The following is a 16562-nucleotide window of genomic DNA, read 5'->3' as shown; positions in this document are numbered from 1 at the left end:
TCTATAGAGTTCCAATGTCACACCCTTTAAATCAGAGGGAATATGAACAGTTGTCAACAAATCATGTCATGAATGAAGGTAAGATGCATGAATATGAAAAGTGTGTTTTCACAATTATAACATGTAGTCCATGGTACAGCTCAAACAGGATCAAAATATAATCCTCTTTTTAAATTGTCACCAATTTTATTTATTTATTTATTTATTTCTTAAATTAAGGTCCAGTGGGTCCATCGGAAGGGGCGTGACTTTAGGACACTTTTGACACCCCTGCCTGTCACACTAAGGGGCGGGGCTGTGAAAATGTGTCACAGATACAGGAAGTGACAGCTCAGTAACCTGTTTCCTACTTGTCTTTTGTTCAAGACAACCAACTCCACATCACAACACTCCACAGTTACATGACTCTTGCTAACCTGCATTAGTTCCGTCTATTAGGAAGCAATCAGCATGCACATTTGCTTCTATAGTTACGTCATTTATTGTTTGCTACACATACTAAGATGATAATTATTTTTTCCCAGTAAAAATGTTACTTGCACATTTTACATTGTATTAAAATTTCATTAGTAAGTAGTAAATAATTCAGTATATATTTATTCAGATGTAATTTGGTAAATGTAGCTGCAGAACAACAACTTAGAGGTCAGATCTGCCTTTAAGCACACTGCCATTATCAGTCAAGACTTTTTTGGTGCAATACACAGATATTATACTTTATATATAGGCTACTGAGTAACTAAAAACTATGCAAGGACCAACGTTTGAAGTCATGTTACTGCAGTTTAAATTCCTGCACATATAACCTTTAATCTACAGGGGCTCCCTCTTTCTGTACTATTATTTTTTATAAACCAGGCTTTTTACAGTATCAGAATGGTATTACCCTTGTGTAATATAGGGTTTAAGGTACATCAGTAGTTAGCGTGGTTGTGGGAGCTGTTGATAAAAAAAATTGGGTGATTACAGCCTGCTCAAAATAGAAGAGCTTTGTAACCGGGGAAATCAGCTTCTCAGTGTCTCTATAGAAAAGGCTTGTTTGTAAAGAAGGGATAAGCTGTCCTACATCTACACAAAGAACCAAGAGGGACCCTTATAGGATGACACCAACAAACAGCAGTTTCTTGTGCAGCCGTCTATAGAAACGCAGTCATTAGTGAGAGGAATTTGTCAGTCAGCATGCAGTGTAATTGTGTTACAAATGGCTGGCACGGCCCAAGCTTTTGTGCCCCAAACGGTTAAAACTGGCCTCGTTGTTGTCGTTAATGGAATGCCTGGTGAATGTGTAGAAGCAGTGCAACAAGATGAATTATTAAACAAGGAGTGAATACATGTTCGGTGGCAAACGTACAATGTCTGGTTATGCAATGTGTAAATGACCGGCCTGCTGCTTTGTCTCCCTGTCCAAGCAGGAATGTACAATGAAAGTGCAGGAGGGGAAGTTCAAGCTGCAGGATCTGCTGGTGGTTCCCATGCAGAGGGTGCTCAAGTATCACCTACTACTGAAGGTAGGAGGTCTCTCAAACCCACAGACATTTATACTGTGTACTTTTACTGTCTAAAAGTAGCAAAGTCCAATCACTTTTATTAATGAAGCAGACAGGAGGACAACAAATAGTTCGACAAACCTAAAATTGGGAATTTATCCGCCTCCTGATCACCATTCAAAAACTGCTAATTAACAACAGGAAGTAACTGTTTTATGTTTTTTTGGTGTGCTCAACCACTTAGACACACACTGGGGAAATCAATCCGGCTAGAGCGGGATTCGGGCCAATTCTGGATATATTTGGATAATTTTTTTCTGATTCTGAACAACGCAAATCCGAATATATCCAGATTGATTTCAATCCACCTCTCGGAGGTGGATCTAGCCAGATTGGCTTACATCTGGCTCAGGTCTGAACGCAAATGCGGCTAGCGAATCCAGCTAGTATGTAAACAACCGTCGAACTATGACGGCTTTGCGCCGAGTGTATTTTAGACAGGGCTACAAAGGAATAAACTGTTTTTTGAACCAAAAAAAAAAAACTAAAAATGGACTTTGTATATTACAAGGTGCCACCTAGCGGTTTGGAGGACAACAAACAAGCTGGATTGAGCGCGGACACACATGAATGTACACTGAATGTATATAGCTTATAGGCTATAGGAATTTTTACTGTACCGCTACAAATTAATTAGTAAATTATTGTTCACTAATCTCTGTCACACACACCAATTATATTATATTTTGGAAAAAAAAGCAACATGAAAATACAAATATGTGCATAAAATATCCAAAACAAAACAAAGAAAAAGCTACTGAGAAAATTGAAGTTTCCATACATTGAAAGTGTTATTTTCCTTTAAATGGCCATATAAAAGCACTATAACAAGAAGATTCCCTTCATACAGCTGCTATACAGATATTCAAGATATTCAAGCCCACATAAAAAAAACTTTCTCAGTTGTTGGAATGCATGATGATATTTATTTGTGCCTCATACCTTACTTATAGAACAACTATACTGTACAGTGTGAAACTTGGCTTCCGTCATGTGATGCTTAAAATCAAGAATATGCACATGTGTGTGTGTCAGCGGGGCCTTGACTGCTGACAGCTGTTTTTTACCCTTTTAGAAACTGTTATGTAAAGGTTCAGCAACACATATTGCTGCTTGACATTTAACTTAATGAAGCTCTATTGTGTGAACAATGTTGTGTGCAATGATTTCATCAAAAGTGAGATATAATGTCAAAGTTCCTCACCACTAGTTCTTAATGGATGGAAGTGTATTTCGCTGCAACAAACAGGAACAGATCTGTTGCTGAAATGATTAAAAGTCACAGTCAACAATGATAAATGTGTATATAATACATTTAATAAGGGCATATGTGCAGCATTGGGATATATTGCATTACAGTAAACAGAATTAATGAGCTACTTATTTATTGTACCCTATCTTTAAACTTGCAAATATATTAATAAGGAAAATATGTGTTCACTCATAGATCAACCCGTATTCACTCCCTCCCCTTGCAGCTGCCCACTGTAAATATTCCCCATGATTAATAAACTTTGCATATCAATTATGGATGAGCGTATGGGTTTACGATGGTGGTGGGTGTGCGTTCGCATCAGGTGATAGTGGGTGTCCGAGAGCGCCGCGTTAGTTTGAATCCCCCTGTAGGAGTCACAGCGAGCCACTGAGGTCAAATCAAGCGTGCGCTAATCAGATTAAACGCACCCCATTTCACTGCTTCCCACAGCTTTGCAGTGAAACACTGCTGTATGATGTGGCCTCCGGGCATGGTACACTGACAAGGCTTCTGTGTGTGTGTGTGTGTGTGTGTGTGTGTGTCCAATCGTGCCTCAGGGCACATCTTCAGTCGATGTTGAATAGATATCATCACAGGAGTGTTTTCCATATTTGGCCAGTGTGGCATGGCTCCTTTTTATATTTTTCATGTTACCGTAGCTGCATTCTAAATATAGTGAATTCAGCACAGTCATCTCAGAAGTCATTTGACTCAAGCAGGGTTTGAATATTTGATGAACGCTCAGTGTTTTTACAAAGCCATGCTATTATACAGTATCTTTCATCTCCACTCCAGTGTTTGGATAAAAAGTGGGGAAATGCAGCTGCTTTTGTAATGGAAATAAAAGTCTCTTTTGTGCAGAAGTAACAGACCTGAGTGGTGAAAAGGAGTCAGAAGTTCACATAGATGAAAGTAGTTTTCTACAGTGCAGCCCAGCAGGAGTACTCATCTATTGGTTCTGCTGGATTACAGCTAACAGGATGCTAACCAGCTTTGTTAGTGACTAGGCTTAATGGATTCTGAACCCTTGGTTCACCAAAGTGTAGTTCCAGAGCATGCAACTGTCAACATCATGGTAGTGCCTTGACACTAGCTGTATATCATGTCCTGCCATGGGTATCCATTGAGCACAATCCTCCATCCTCATGCCCCCAGGCTGTAACATATTTGCTTCTGCTGTAAAGTTGTAAAGTCATTTTACCATTGAGGTCTATGGCAGTGGACTCAGCATCTATGCACCGCTCACCCACCCCATATGTCCTGAATGTTCCACACACGGGGGTTCCAGAAAGTGTCCTCAGACTGTGACCTGTTATTTTATATTATGCTGATTAGGCATGATGTGTGTACCTTCTGATGGCTCTACAGCAGGGAAGCAGAACGCAGACAATCACAGACCAATAACTACACACAATACAGGCAAAACTATGTCGACAGCCGGCCACCATGTGGACCTCCATTTTTCGGTCCAACAAATAAAATCCACTGGTTTGTCTATAAACTATCAGAGAATGTCAGATTGGTTGATTAATCAGATTTGGCAATTCGTAAGGTGGACGGCGTGATTTGCAGAAAAAGCTACACATTTAGCGTTATCTTGTTAGCATCAAGAACAGTCCAAGCTGGAGGCGAGTTACCACTTTTCTCTGGCTACATTTATTTTAATGTATGTTACTGCTGATTGTGCTCAGCAGCAGCTACTTACTCTGTGCCACATCAGTGTCACTTGTGTAATCACAGTAAAGAGCAACTATACATCACCACTGTACCCTGTTATTAGATTCATCATGCATTTGTTTGTCTTGATTTTTATTATATTGGGGGAAAAAAAAAAGAAACCAAATCTTCACAGTTACATTTTTACCCATCTCACCCTGCAGGAACTTTTGAGTCACTCCACTGATCGACCCGAGAGACAACAACTCAAGGAGGCCCTGGAGGCCATGCAGGTCTGTGTTGTTTCTGTCTGCATATACTGCATGCCTTCACGAGCGCGCTGCGAATATTACATAAGAGCCCTATATATTGCTCCCAGCTGAGAGCCAGTGAAATTGCTTCATGTACGGTAGCGACTGTGGCTCCAAGTACTGTACTAAAGTAAATATACCATGATATGACAGATGTCAGAAAGATTTCCACTCTAAAAATGAAAGGACTCGTCTCTTTCAGGATCTGGCCATGTACATCAATGAAGTCAAGAGAGACAACGAGACACTGAAAAAAATCAGCGAGTTCCAAAGTTCTATAGAAAATCTTGTAAGTACTGAGAACTCTTCCTATGACTTCTTTTTATCCATGTTTGCCGACACTATTATATATATATTTTTTTACTCTACTAGCAGAAGTCCCATCAAGCATTTCTGCCTTATAATATAAGCACATTTAAGCTGAAGTTATGATATTTCCAGGCAGAAATTCATATGTTCAAATAACACATGCATGATTATTTAATGCAAGGCTCACCTTTACTTGCACCTGCTCACATATTTATACACCCTGGGCTAATAGACATCATTATTATCACTGTTGATAATGATGATGATGATGATGATGATGATGATGATGATGATGATGAGGATGATGATGATGATGAAGATGGGGTGGCAAAGCAATATATAGGTACCTCTCATGTAGATAGACTCCTGCACAGTTGAAACTTACCTATCTTACCTACAATGCATCTCCCATCAATTGTTTTTGGAGATTTTAGAAGTTATTTACTTGTTATAAATAAGAATAAGTATAATATAAGTTATTCTTAATATAAGCATTATATACTTTAGCTACTGATAGGTATATTTGTAAAATGACCCCAGCATATTTTTTCTGTCACTATTACCTCATAGCCTCTCTTGTTCCCTGCTCAGGTGCAAACAGTCTTTATACATGCTGTACCAAAGAAATGTGAATCAATGTGTGTGACTGTGCAATACATTTTGATGGGTGGGTGATGAAGACATGACTGTACAGGGAGGTAATAGTGATCTGTTATATGTGGAAATGTGATGTAGTTGAATTCCCATCTGCCTTTGCGACTTAAGCAGCAGGTGAAACTGGAGGAGTACGGCAGGCCAAAGATAGACGGAGAGCTGAAAGTGTGCTCCATCGTCAACAGAACAAAACAGGACCGGTGAGTCAGCAGAAGGACTAAAAAATAAGACCAACAGCGACGTTTTATTAGAGCCAAATCAATAAATATGTTTTTTGTATTTGTTATTGTTTTCAGGTATATATTCTTGTTTGATAAAGTGGTTATAGTCTGCAAAAGGAAAGGCTACAGCTACGAGCTGAAAGAGATTATTGAACTGCAGTCATATAAAATGTCAGACGACCCCATGAACAACAGAGACATGAAAAAGGTAAGAGACGAGAACTATTCCTTACACAGAGGGACCTCTGCTAAAAAAAAGGTAGCTTCGCTAGTGCAGATGATGAAACAGCTTGAGTGATCATTACAAATGTTGCCCTTGAGCTGAAGGAGCTTTTTATCGATGCTAATTTCAGATATGAAGCGTATGCATTGAAGTGTCATACATGCATTGTGCTCGCCCATGCTTGAAGGATCATGTAAATGCATCGAAGGTCATTTAGGATTCATGAAGCTGTATACTGCAGTGCATTGCGGCGCCGGCCTAACATGTTCCTTTTTTTGTTGTTTTGAATATGCATGTGTGTGTCCATGTTTTGCATGTGTAACTGGGTCTTTCTCTGGTGTCTTTCTTTTTGCATGCTTACCAGTCGAGTGGAAAAATGGTAAGCTCAAGTGACCTCTTTATTTAACTCATCTTCTCATAGCGGCCTTAATTTGGCAGTGGTGTTTTTTTATTTTTTTATTACGGGGTGTCATCACGCCTTGATTGCACATGCACCTAACGGCTCCAGCTTTTTTTTTTTTTTTTATAATCGCTCAGATGCATCGCTGAAGCATGTGGAGTATCTTTAACTTCAGAATTTGATGTTCACAACATTTAATATTAAACACTTTTAAACTTTTTTGCCCATCTCTGTCTGCCATTGTCATCCACACATCTCTCACTGTCTCTACCATCTCTTCCACGCTCACCTTTTACCTCTACAGTGGTCATATGGTTTCTACCTGATCCACCTGCAAGGGAAGCAGGGCTTCCAATTCTTTTGTAAAACTGAGGAGACAAAGAGGAAGTGGATGGAACAGTTTGAAATGGCCATGTGAGTTAATATCAAGAATAAAATCACATTTATTTTATGAATTATTTATTATTATTTGCTTACTCATTTTGATTTTTTTTTTAATCCAGGTCCAACATCAAACCAGAAAGAGCCACGGCCAATCAGCACAATTTCCAAATGCACACATTTGATAAGAACACCAACTGTCGAGCCTGCAAGATGCTGCTGAGGTAACAGATTTTTGTTTTAAAGCATAAATAAAAACATCCCTTTTGCACAATGTTCCATTGACAATCATGCTAAGTATAGTTTGGAGCATATACAGGAAGTGTACATTTATCAGGTGAAGCAATCTAAGCCACAATGTGTAAATACTTTGATACATGATATATTGCTACATTATTGTTTAATATTAAGATTAATAATGCCTAAAATGTATTCACATTCTTTCTGGGAGTTAGCTGAGAAGAATGATACCAATCATGTTTGTACTCTAAATATGAAGCTACTATTAGCAGCAAGCTCAGTTAGCTTAGCATCAAGGCTGGAACATGAAGCTGAAACTGTGATAGGGGCTCTAAAACTACAGAGAGAGTTAGTTAAATAAATGCATTGCATATAAACAGTTCCCAAAATTAGCAAAATGGCTGTTTAAATAAAATATTAAATTGTTGTATTATGAGTACGTAATGACATAATAATGTCCACAATGTCAGACTTGAAGCTAATTTTACCTAGCTAACAAAGCAAAAGTGTGCAATGAAGATAAAGATTTAGTAGATGCTTTATGTACTGTTGGTAAAAACATATTTTTTATATCATAATTTATTAATTTATTAATTATAAAGTAGCCTAAAGCTAAAATACTGAATTTAGAAAAACTGGAGTTTTGTGGAGATATTTCTTGTATTCCATCAGTGCTTGTGTGGAGCACATCATTAAAAAATGTAAAAAAAATAAATAAATAAATAAATAAATAATAAAAATGTTGTAAGCTACTAACAAAGAAACTGGCTTAACTCACATAGGGAATATGTTTTTTGGCTACTGTAGCACCTCATTATCACTGAAACAGTCTGTGGAAAGTATCCTAGCAAGTGTGACTGTGGCTGACGGATGATATTTTTAAACACACCCCCTTTACCGACACCACCCGCTGTGTGTGTGTGTGCAGCCTGAACGCACTTCCTCCCATGTGAGAAACGCTGCTCGACTGCAGCGGGGGATAACCCGAGTCACTTTCACCTCTATTACAGTCAGTCGGCTAAACTCCACTCTGTGTATTGACCCACAAATTTCATGCCTTCGCTGACCTAAATTCACAGAGCCTGGTTGGAAGGCAGGGACCGGCCAGCTCACTCCGTTGCTAGATGCTAATTACTGCTGCAGCCCCAGCGGATCCCATCGTGATTTATGGCACTTACTATTCAACATGGCATTCAAGCGTTATAGTGTGTGTAACAAATGCACTTCTGGTGTACATGGCTCTTAAATGGAAGCAATTTGTTTTTGTGATTTTTAAAAGAATTACAGAATGGGAAATGATGGAGGGTGTGTAACCACATTTGCAGGATTATAGGAACAAGCAGCGCTCCCCCCTTGTGTTTTGTTCTTACAGGAGGTTAATTTGTGTCTGAGACACTTCCTGTTTGCATCACTGAAGTGTTTCTGTGTGTGTTTCCTCCAGGGGCATCTTCTATCAGGGTTACTACTGCTCTCGTTGTGGAACAGGAGCCCACAAAGAGTGTCTGGAAGTCATCACCATCTGTAAAATCAGTAGGTGTTCCCTTTTTTAGCAGAATGACTCATTCAGGTGATCTTCTGGAGGTCAAATTGTAGGGCGGAGCAAAAAGTCACATACATCACTAATGTGTTTGCATCAATAACAACTGCTGTAATCAGACTGACCTTTTATAATACACACCAATCCACATTTAGCATATTTAATCCACGAAAGAGGGGAAAAAGTGGGACTAAGGGGGGGAGTAAGCACAGTCCAGATTATTTGTTAACCCTTTACAATGACAGCTTCCATGTATCCATGGTCATTTATGTTATTATTATAGTGCACAAGTTGTGTTTCTGGAGGCCTGAAGAGGTTAATCAATGAATCAGTCAAGCTTGATTTATATAGCAATTGACACAGAGACACAATCGATAAAATAAGTAGAATGTATAAAAATATCAAAAGAAAATGTGGGGATCTTAATCCCACATCTTGTGTAAGGTCCAACAATCCAAATATGTATTATTCTTTTGAAACGTTTAAGCTTCAAACTCATATTTTATTGTCAAGTTCTCATCCTAACCTAAACATTAATGGCTGCCATCTCTGTGTGTGTTTGTGTGTGTGCTCTGTTTCAGATCCTCTTGACATGGTGAGTACAGCCTTTTATATAAGAATCATTATTCAATCAGATGAGTGTTTGATTCGAGTATCTATGATGACACGTTTGTTTTCTCTTACAGGAGCCTGGAATGTCACCAGGTAAGAGCACTAACACTCACTCCATTGCTCTGATGTGATCATCTGTCAGCTGTCAGCTTTGTTTTGGAAGCGGCTGCTGTTGAAAAAAGCACGGCCTTCTACTGCCATCTAGTGGATAGTGGTGTTAAATCGTGTGCTTCACACAAACAGCAGTCAGTACTGATGTAATATTTTGAAATGCAAAATTATGATTTAATAATTATTTTAAGACTGTATAATCTTTATACTTAACTGCTCGCTTGTCCACTAACCGCGAGGTCGGCGGTTTCGCCATGGCTGAATGCTGATGTGGCCTTACTAAAGGCCACATCAGCCTAAAAAGTATCTTAAAACAATCAATAATCAATCAAGTTTTTGGCTTATATTTTAAAGTGCAAATAATAGTTTGTATAAAGGGTTCAAGACCAGACCAGGGTAGTCTTTATTTAGACTGTGCATCACTGAAGAGGGGAAAAAAGAGGGCCTAAATAAATTCATTATATATGAAACCACAACTGAACTGTTGCTCAACTGTGTCTCCAGGTCCTAAGATGGTGGCGGTGAGGAACTACCACGGCACCCCAGCACCTCCGGGAAAGATACCTCTCTGTTTCCAAACAGGAGATTTTATAGAACTACTGAAGGGCGATCCGGATACCACGTGGTGGGAGGTAACAGTCACATTTATATAATGCCAACTGATGTGTAGTAATCGCCATTCAAAAGCTCCATCCAGCTAATTAACACATTTTATCTGTGCAAAAACAAGTGTTTTATTGGACTTCCTGGAGTCTTGTTGTCGCCCTAAGGTTGCCAGGCAACCAACGACATCTCCAGGAACTTTGGCGCTAACTGTGCTATTGTGTAAAGATACAACAAATAAAACATATTTACTGTTTGCAAGTGAAGCATCTAGCATAACTAGTGTTGTACATTAAGTGTTATGTACTAAGGGAATGTGTGTGTTTCTCTGTGTTACCACTGGGGGGCAGCAAAATGTCACGTTTTCAATGTGTACACATAAAGTTAGGCATCTTTAGGCATTTACTCATGAATTATTATGGTAATGATACACAATATATACAATGTATAGCTTTGTTTTTTTCCCCCTGCATAGTTAATTGTGGATTAAACTTATTACTGCACTGAAGCTACTGTATTTCGCTTCTCATTGTTTGATCTCTAAGTAACACCCTCTAATATTATTTTGCAGGGAAAGCTTATACAAACACAAAAGAGCGGCTTCTTCCCCAGCTCATGTGTAAAGCCTTGTTTGGACCCAAAGGTGGGTTGCTCATGTGCCCGAACAGCAGGTTGTGGGTTTGTGGGATTTTTTTCAAAGGACATTGTCATCCCTATAGGATACATAGACCTATAAATAAACCAGCTATGACCTCCTATTATGGTTTTATTCCTCTCTTTAATTCTTGGTGTTTTATTTGTGACAGCCCTTCCAGTCATTATCTAGCCGGCAGTCCTCCAGGGAATCAGACTACTATGGATATCCTTGGTAAGAGCCTGAAGGATGCAGAATTAACGGCCCTGTAAACTCACTGTCCTGTAAAGGCTTCATATCTGCAAATATTATTCTAGCTTCATGCGCTGATTTAATTTTAAGTAAGCTGACCCCAATCAAAAGATTAATTGTGACATGCTTGTTTGATGATAGTCTTTTGTAATACAGTAGGAGGTCACGACCTTTTTCTTTTTTTTGCGCACTGCTTTGTAGGTTTGCAGGGAACATGGAACGCCAGCAGGCAGACAACCTTTTAAAATCCCACAGCAGTGGGACATACCTTATCAGAGAGAGGACAGCCGAGGCGGAGAGGTTCGCCATCAGCATCAAGTGAGTGTGTTTTCTCCTCTTACAGAGAGAGAGAGCAAAATGTCAAGGGAGCGTTTTTTTTTTTTTTTCATATCTCGTGGGAAATAAAAATTCTCATGGGGAGTGGCAGTCAGCTTTTTCAGTGCATCTTTTAGCTCCAGCTAATTACCATTCAGTAATTGCTTTTTTTTTGTCTCTTCTCTGTGACAACGCATCCCAAACGGAGACAAAAAAAATGTATTCAGTTCTTAACCAGCAGTCATCATACGTGTTTGAAAAAGGAATGCATTTGCACATACTTTAGTAAAGGTTGTTATAAAAGTGCAAAGTAAAAGGGACTGTGGAAACCAGGCTTTGTCTAATTAAGTGAACAAAGTTGCACATCCACCGTGACCATTGCAGAACATCATCAAGCCACACTGTAAAAAAAAAAACTGTGACTGAGACTGTGAAATGTTGCATGTTGCGTTCAAGAAAATAGGACAAGTCTATGTTCAAAAAACTGAATTAAAATGCATTGCACAAAGATGCTGCCGGCTCTGAGGCCCCTTCAAAAGTTTGGGGTCACTTGGAAATGTCTTTTTTTTATATACAAAGGTATACAGACGCCCTTTTCCAGCAACCATCGCATTATGTTCTAATGGTACATTGTGTTAGCTAATCGTGTTAAAAAGGCTGATTGATGATTAGAAAACTTCTGTGAAATTATGTTAGCACAGCTGATCAAACAAGCTATAGAACTGGCCTGGTGACCCCAGACTTTTGAACAGTAGTGTATATTGTGCTAGTAAACACATTACCTGAAGGGCATGCAAGGATAAAAGGTTACATTAACTTACAAAAAATATATAACCCATAGAAATGAATGGAAAGTAATGATTTGCATTTGCCACAATTGTTGTATAATAATGCATTGGAAACCGTTGTTAATGATGAATTTCTATTGAATCCACCTTGACCATAAGACCGCAAAGTTTTTCGAACATATGGACCACAAGAACGCATTTTTCAACAAGGATTTGTGGAAAAAAATAGAAAGAAATTGCAAACGATTTTTATAATATAATATAATTTCATTATAATTATAATTGTGCAATAATTCTTTGTAAATATATTGTACTTTTGTTGTGTTTTGCTCTGCAGATTCAACGATGAAGTAAAACACATCAAAGTCATAGAGAAAGACAGCTGGATTCACATCACAGAAGCCAAGAAGTTTGAGAGTCTGCTGGTGAGTCGTTTGTTTATGTGCGGAAGCAAAATGATCAACACACACAAAACCAATTGACATTTTTTTCCTCCACTTCCTTTTTTTATGCAACAGGAACTAGTGGAGTACTATCAGTCCCATTCACTGAAAGAGAGCTTCAAGTTGTTAGACACCACTCTGCGATACCCCTACAAGTCCAGAGAGCGCTCGCTAACGCGGGCCAGCACACGCTCACCAGGTAATAAACACACGCTGCTCAATATCCTCATACACTGCACTTCCTCAAGTGGCCACTAGAGGCTCCAACAGCGAGTCTGTCCCCATAGACCTCCATGCTAACATGTCCAGCTTCACAGTGTAAAGGTTGACAAGTAATTCAAAGCAACTCCCATCATTTTTACAGAGGCTGAACTAAAAAAAAGAATAAATATTCTATTCTAATATGAAGTTTGTTATGTAATAACAAGATAATTTAATGCTATAATGAACCACGCCCATAATTAGATGCAAAGTGTTACTTGTAAACATGTATAATATGCAAATAATGAACATAACTCATAAGGAAGATGATGTGAAAAGTTCAGACATCCTCAAAAAGAGTACTTTTTGAGTGCATCTCTGGCCTCAGAATCCCCCCATGAGTAGCTGAGGACCACCTCTACCTGCCTGGATAAGAGGCTGCAGGTTCAGGAACTGTCCACTCATATAGCTCCCTGCTTCTGTGACTGATCTCAAAGATCCTAATTTGAGGCTCAGCTTACATATTTGTTTGCGGCTGTGGATTTAGTCAGTCAGAGAGTAAAAAAAGAAAAAGACAGACAGCCTTCATTGCTCTTCATCCCCCCCAAATTCTCCAGAGGCCAATGACTCCTCCTTACTCCTCCTGACTCATGCTGAGAGAAAATGAGAAAGTTCAGGTGATTGCTTTTAAAATAGGACAGCGGTGTTAAATTACACAGAGAGGATAACAAAGAGAGAAGAGGGCCTGTGGACTGGCTGAATTGGCTGCACCCTCCGTCCATTAGACTGCATGAATGCTGGCTGCTTGGGCCCGGCACTGGCTTCTGTCCTATATCAGCCTTCCTTTTATTCACTCTGCACAAAGACTCAGCTGGTCACTATAGCAGCACTGCTCCTCTCCTGCTCCTTGCAGATGATGAAGTCTTCTCACTCTTACATCACTCCTGATGATATACAAACCTGTCTCTAAGTGGCATGCATGCAAAACCCTTATAATTAATTTAAAACATTATAAAGACTACATATCAAGATGGAAAATAGCAACTTTTTTACACTCAGTAACAAAATGAGTGTCATCTCTAATCTTTAAATAAAAAAAATGACATTATCGTTATACAACTATAGATAGTTGAAACTAAGAACAACACAAAAATGTCAATTTAATGCATATTTTTTTTTCATAATGAATTCAATATTTTTAATGGATCTGGTCTGCAGGCAGGCCCAGCATTCTTACTACTCAGCCATTCGGTTGTAGAAGGTGCAGAATGTGTCATGTCTCACAGATGTGCAAATTACCAATATTGGCAGAGTGCATTTAACCTCCGACTCCGACAAAAGCACCTCCTCATCATTTGATGAAAATGTCTAATTTGTGTTGTGATGTACTAACAAGAGGGTAAAAAAAACAACTATAATTTATCAAAGTGAGGATCAAAGCACTTTACTTAGTGTAGTTTATGTTACAGTGAAATGTGAGGAGGCTGCAAGCTAAGCAGTGAAGTGCTTTTCTAAGGCCTCGTTCACACTGGAGAAAGTCAATCCAGCTAGAGTAGGACTGAGCCCAGACAGCCTTTAAGCTGGATGCGTTCAGACCTATTTTCAAATCTGGCTAGCACACGCTTGTGTCCGCACTAAATCCGGCTTCATCCAGCGTGTTTGCTGACCTCCAAACCACTAGGTGGCGCCTCGTAATACACAGAGTCCATTCAGGCCGCGGTAGGACCGCGTGTGCGCATGCGTCGTGCTGTTTTTTGTCCTCTGTCGCGCCCCGTGGACCGGAAGTAGCACATCGCTATGTCACTAACCGGAAGTAGCATGTCGCTAGCCGGATTCGCGAGCCACATTTGTGTTCACACCTGAGCCACATTTGAGCCACCCACGAGAGGTGGATCTAGCCGGATTGAAATCAAACTGGATACTGCTGGATTCGAGGTGTTCACACTCAGAAAAAAAACTTCTGGATAGGCCCGAATCCCGCTTTAGCCAGATTTTTGTCCCCCAGTGTGAACGGTACTTAAGTTGGATACGTTCAGACCTATTTTCAAATCTGGCTATATCACACACTCAATCCAGCTTAATCTGGCTTGTCTGTTGTCCTCCAAACCACTAGGTGGCGCCTCGTAATATACAGAGTCCAATCGTTTTTTTGGTTCGAAAAGCAGTTTATTGCTTTGTAGCCCTGTTAAAAATACCCACGGCTTAAAGCTGTCGTAGTACGACGGTTGTTTACATATGGCTTATGTATGCGTCCTGGACACGTCTCCACCTTGGTAGACATGAGGTGCAAAAATAATCTTGTGTTTTTAGTAAGTGACATGGAGCTTATTTGCGTCGCGGCCCTTTTCTGCATAACGTATTGTCTCTTCTTCCTTCTTCCCCAGCTTGTGTAAGAGTTAGAGATGCTCTAATTAGGTTTTAATAGCGCTTATAGATCCAATATTGATCAAATAGCTAGCTTGGGTATCAAAAAACGTGGCATTGATTTATAAGGGAGATCTGCTCTAAGTTCTATGTTTGCAAACCAGTCAACTTGACACAGTGTACATGCAAGTGATACGGCACATGATCACGTTGTTGCTGGTAATATGGATCTGTTGCAGGTTATAAACAGACAAACAGAGCTCCTCCTTTTCAACTCTGCTTCTCTTGCTCTGGCTCTGCATGCCTGCACCTCAAACATTTCCCTGTGTTACTTCCTCCTCCGTCTCCCTCTCTCTCTCTCTCCTCCTCTCAGCAGCCTCCTGCGCCTCCTACAACTTCTCCTTCCTCAGTCCGCAGGGCCTCAACTTCTCCTCTTCTCAGAGCTCAGCTCCCTTTTGGTCAGGTACTTTGTTCTTTTTGTCTTTCTCTCTCTCTCTCTCTCTCTCCCTCCTGTTGTCTTCTTGCACCTCATCTGTGGTAATTACATAATAAGCCTCTGTGCCCTCGACCTCATTACCTTTTCTCTGTGCTGCTCTTTTCATTAACGGGAACATTTTCAGTTCTTCGCCCAGATGACATTTCCTCATTACCTAGTTTCCTCTCACATGATTAAACAATCTGTTGTCCTTTCCCATTGTGCTCATTTGTCATTTTGTCACTACAGCTTGTCACGCCGAACTCCGACCTGACCACCTTCTCACTGTGCATCCATTAAAACTAATTATAACCATTTTGTCCAGCATGGCCTCCCCTCAACAACCATCTCTCCATCCCTCCAGTGATGAAGTCACTTATAAAGTACACTCTTATGAATGTTTTTTTCCCAGTGTTTACCCCACGGGTGGTCAGCACAGCAGTGGCCAGGTATAACTTTGCAGCACGGGACATGAGGGAGCTGTCGCTGCGTGAGGGCGACATCGTCAAAATCTACAGCAAGATCGGCGGCGACCAGGGCTGGTGGAAAGGAGAAGCCAACGGAAGAGTAAGTAAAAAAAAAAAAACATCCATGAAATTATATTAAATAAGCACAAAGGTGCAAGCACTGATATGATGATTGAATTGAACAATAAAGCCAGTGGGTGGTTAAAAAAAAGTGGATCGCTGTTGGGAAAAGTGCCAGTTTAATAGGCTGGCTGTAAAAACTAGATGTGATGTCAGCTTTTTTTTTTTTTTTAGGAATGTACCCCATTAAACTGTAAATTTGACTGTTAATGTTTTTGCTGTAGAGCCAGACTATCCAGCAGCAGCAGTTTAAGTGCTGTAACAGTATCACTTTGATTTTATCTCTGCTTTTACTCCCGTCAAGCACCTCAGCAGATGTAATTTCCATCAAGTGTCAGGTAAAAAAACTGGCATTTTCTGTAGACATTGCAGCACTGATGATACACGCGATGTGTTGTTAAAAATATCTTAGTTAAATAAAAACCTGTTAGATGTGTGTAGCG

At 39.7% G+C, this 16562-nt stretch overlaps 1 protein-coding gene across 1 annotated transcript in view; it reads left to right on the top strand.

The window, feature by feature from the left end:
* The window catches only part of vav2 (vav 2 guanine nucleotide exchange factor), a 115942-nt gene that overhangs the window by 97665 nt on the left and 1715 nt on the right, over positions 1 to 16562 (top strand). Inside the window, exons 10-28 of the mRNA XM_028418493.1 lie at positions 1413 to 1508; positions 4683 to 4751; positions 4972 to 5058; positions 5844 to 5932; positions 6029 to 6161; positions 6541 to 6555; positions 6881 to 6990; positions 7080 to 7181; positions 8639 to 8727; positions 9316 to 9329; positions 9421 to 9439; positions 9962 to 10089; positions 10632 to 10703; positions 10867 to 10928; positions 11148 to 11264; positions 12387 to 12474; positions 12568 to 12691; positions 15431 to 15520; positions 15945 to 16099. Coding sequence (XP_028274294.1) covers positions 1413 to 1508; positions 4683 to 4751; positions 4972 to 5058; positions 5844 to 5932; positions 6029 to 6161; positions 6541 to 6555; positions 6881 to 6990; positions 7080 to 7181; positions 8639 to 8727; positions 9316 to 9329; positions 9421 to 9439; positions 9962 to 10089; positions 10632 to 10703; positions 10867 to 10928; positions 11148 to 11264; positions 12387 to 12474; positions 12568 to 12691; positions 15431 to 15520; positions 15945 to 16099 — 1659 coding nt within the window. The remainder of the gene's footprint in view (positions 1 to 1412; positions 1509 to 4682; positions 4752 to 4971; positions 5059 to 5843; positions 5933 to 6028; positions 6162 to 6540; positions 6556 to 6880; positions 6991 to 7079; positions 7182 to 8638; positions 8728 to 9315; positions 9330 to 9420; positions 9440 to 9961; positions 10090 to 10631; positions 10704 to 10866; positions 10929 to 11147; positions 11265 to 12386; positions 12475 to 12567; positions 12692 to 15430; positions 15521 to 15944; positions 16100 to 16562) is intronic.

Source organism: Parambassis ranga, chromosome 12 (genome assembly GCF_900634625.1).
Source record: "Parambassis ranga chromosome 12, fParRan2.1, whole genome shotgun sequence".
In the NCBI taxonomy this organism is placed as follows: Eukaryota; Metazoa; Chordata; class Actinopteri; family Ambassidae; genus Parambassis; species Parambassis ranga.
The sequence above is the reverse complement of the archived record's forward strand: the minus strand, read 5'-3'. Positions and strand labels throughout refer to the sequence as shown.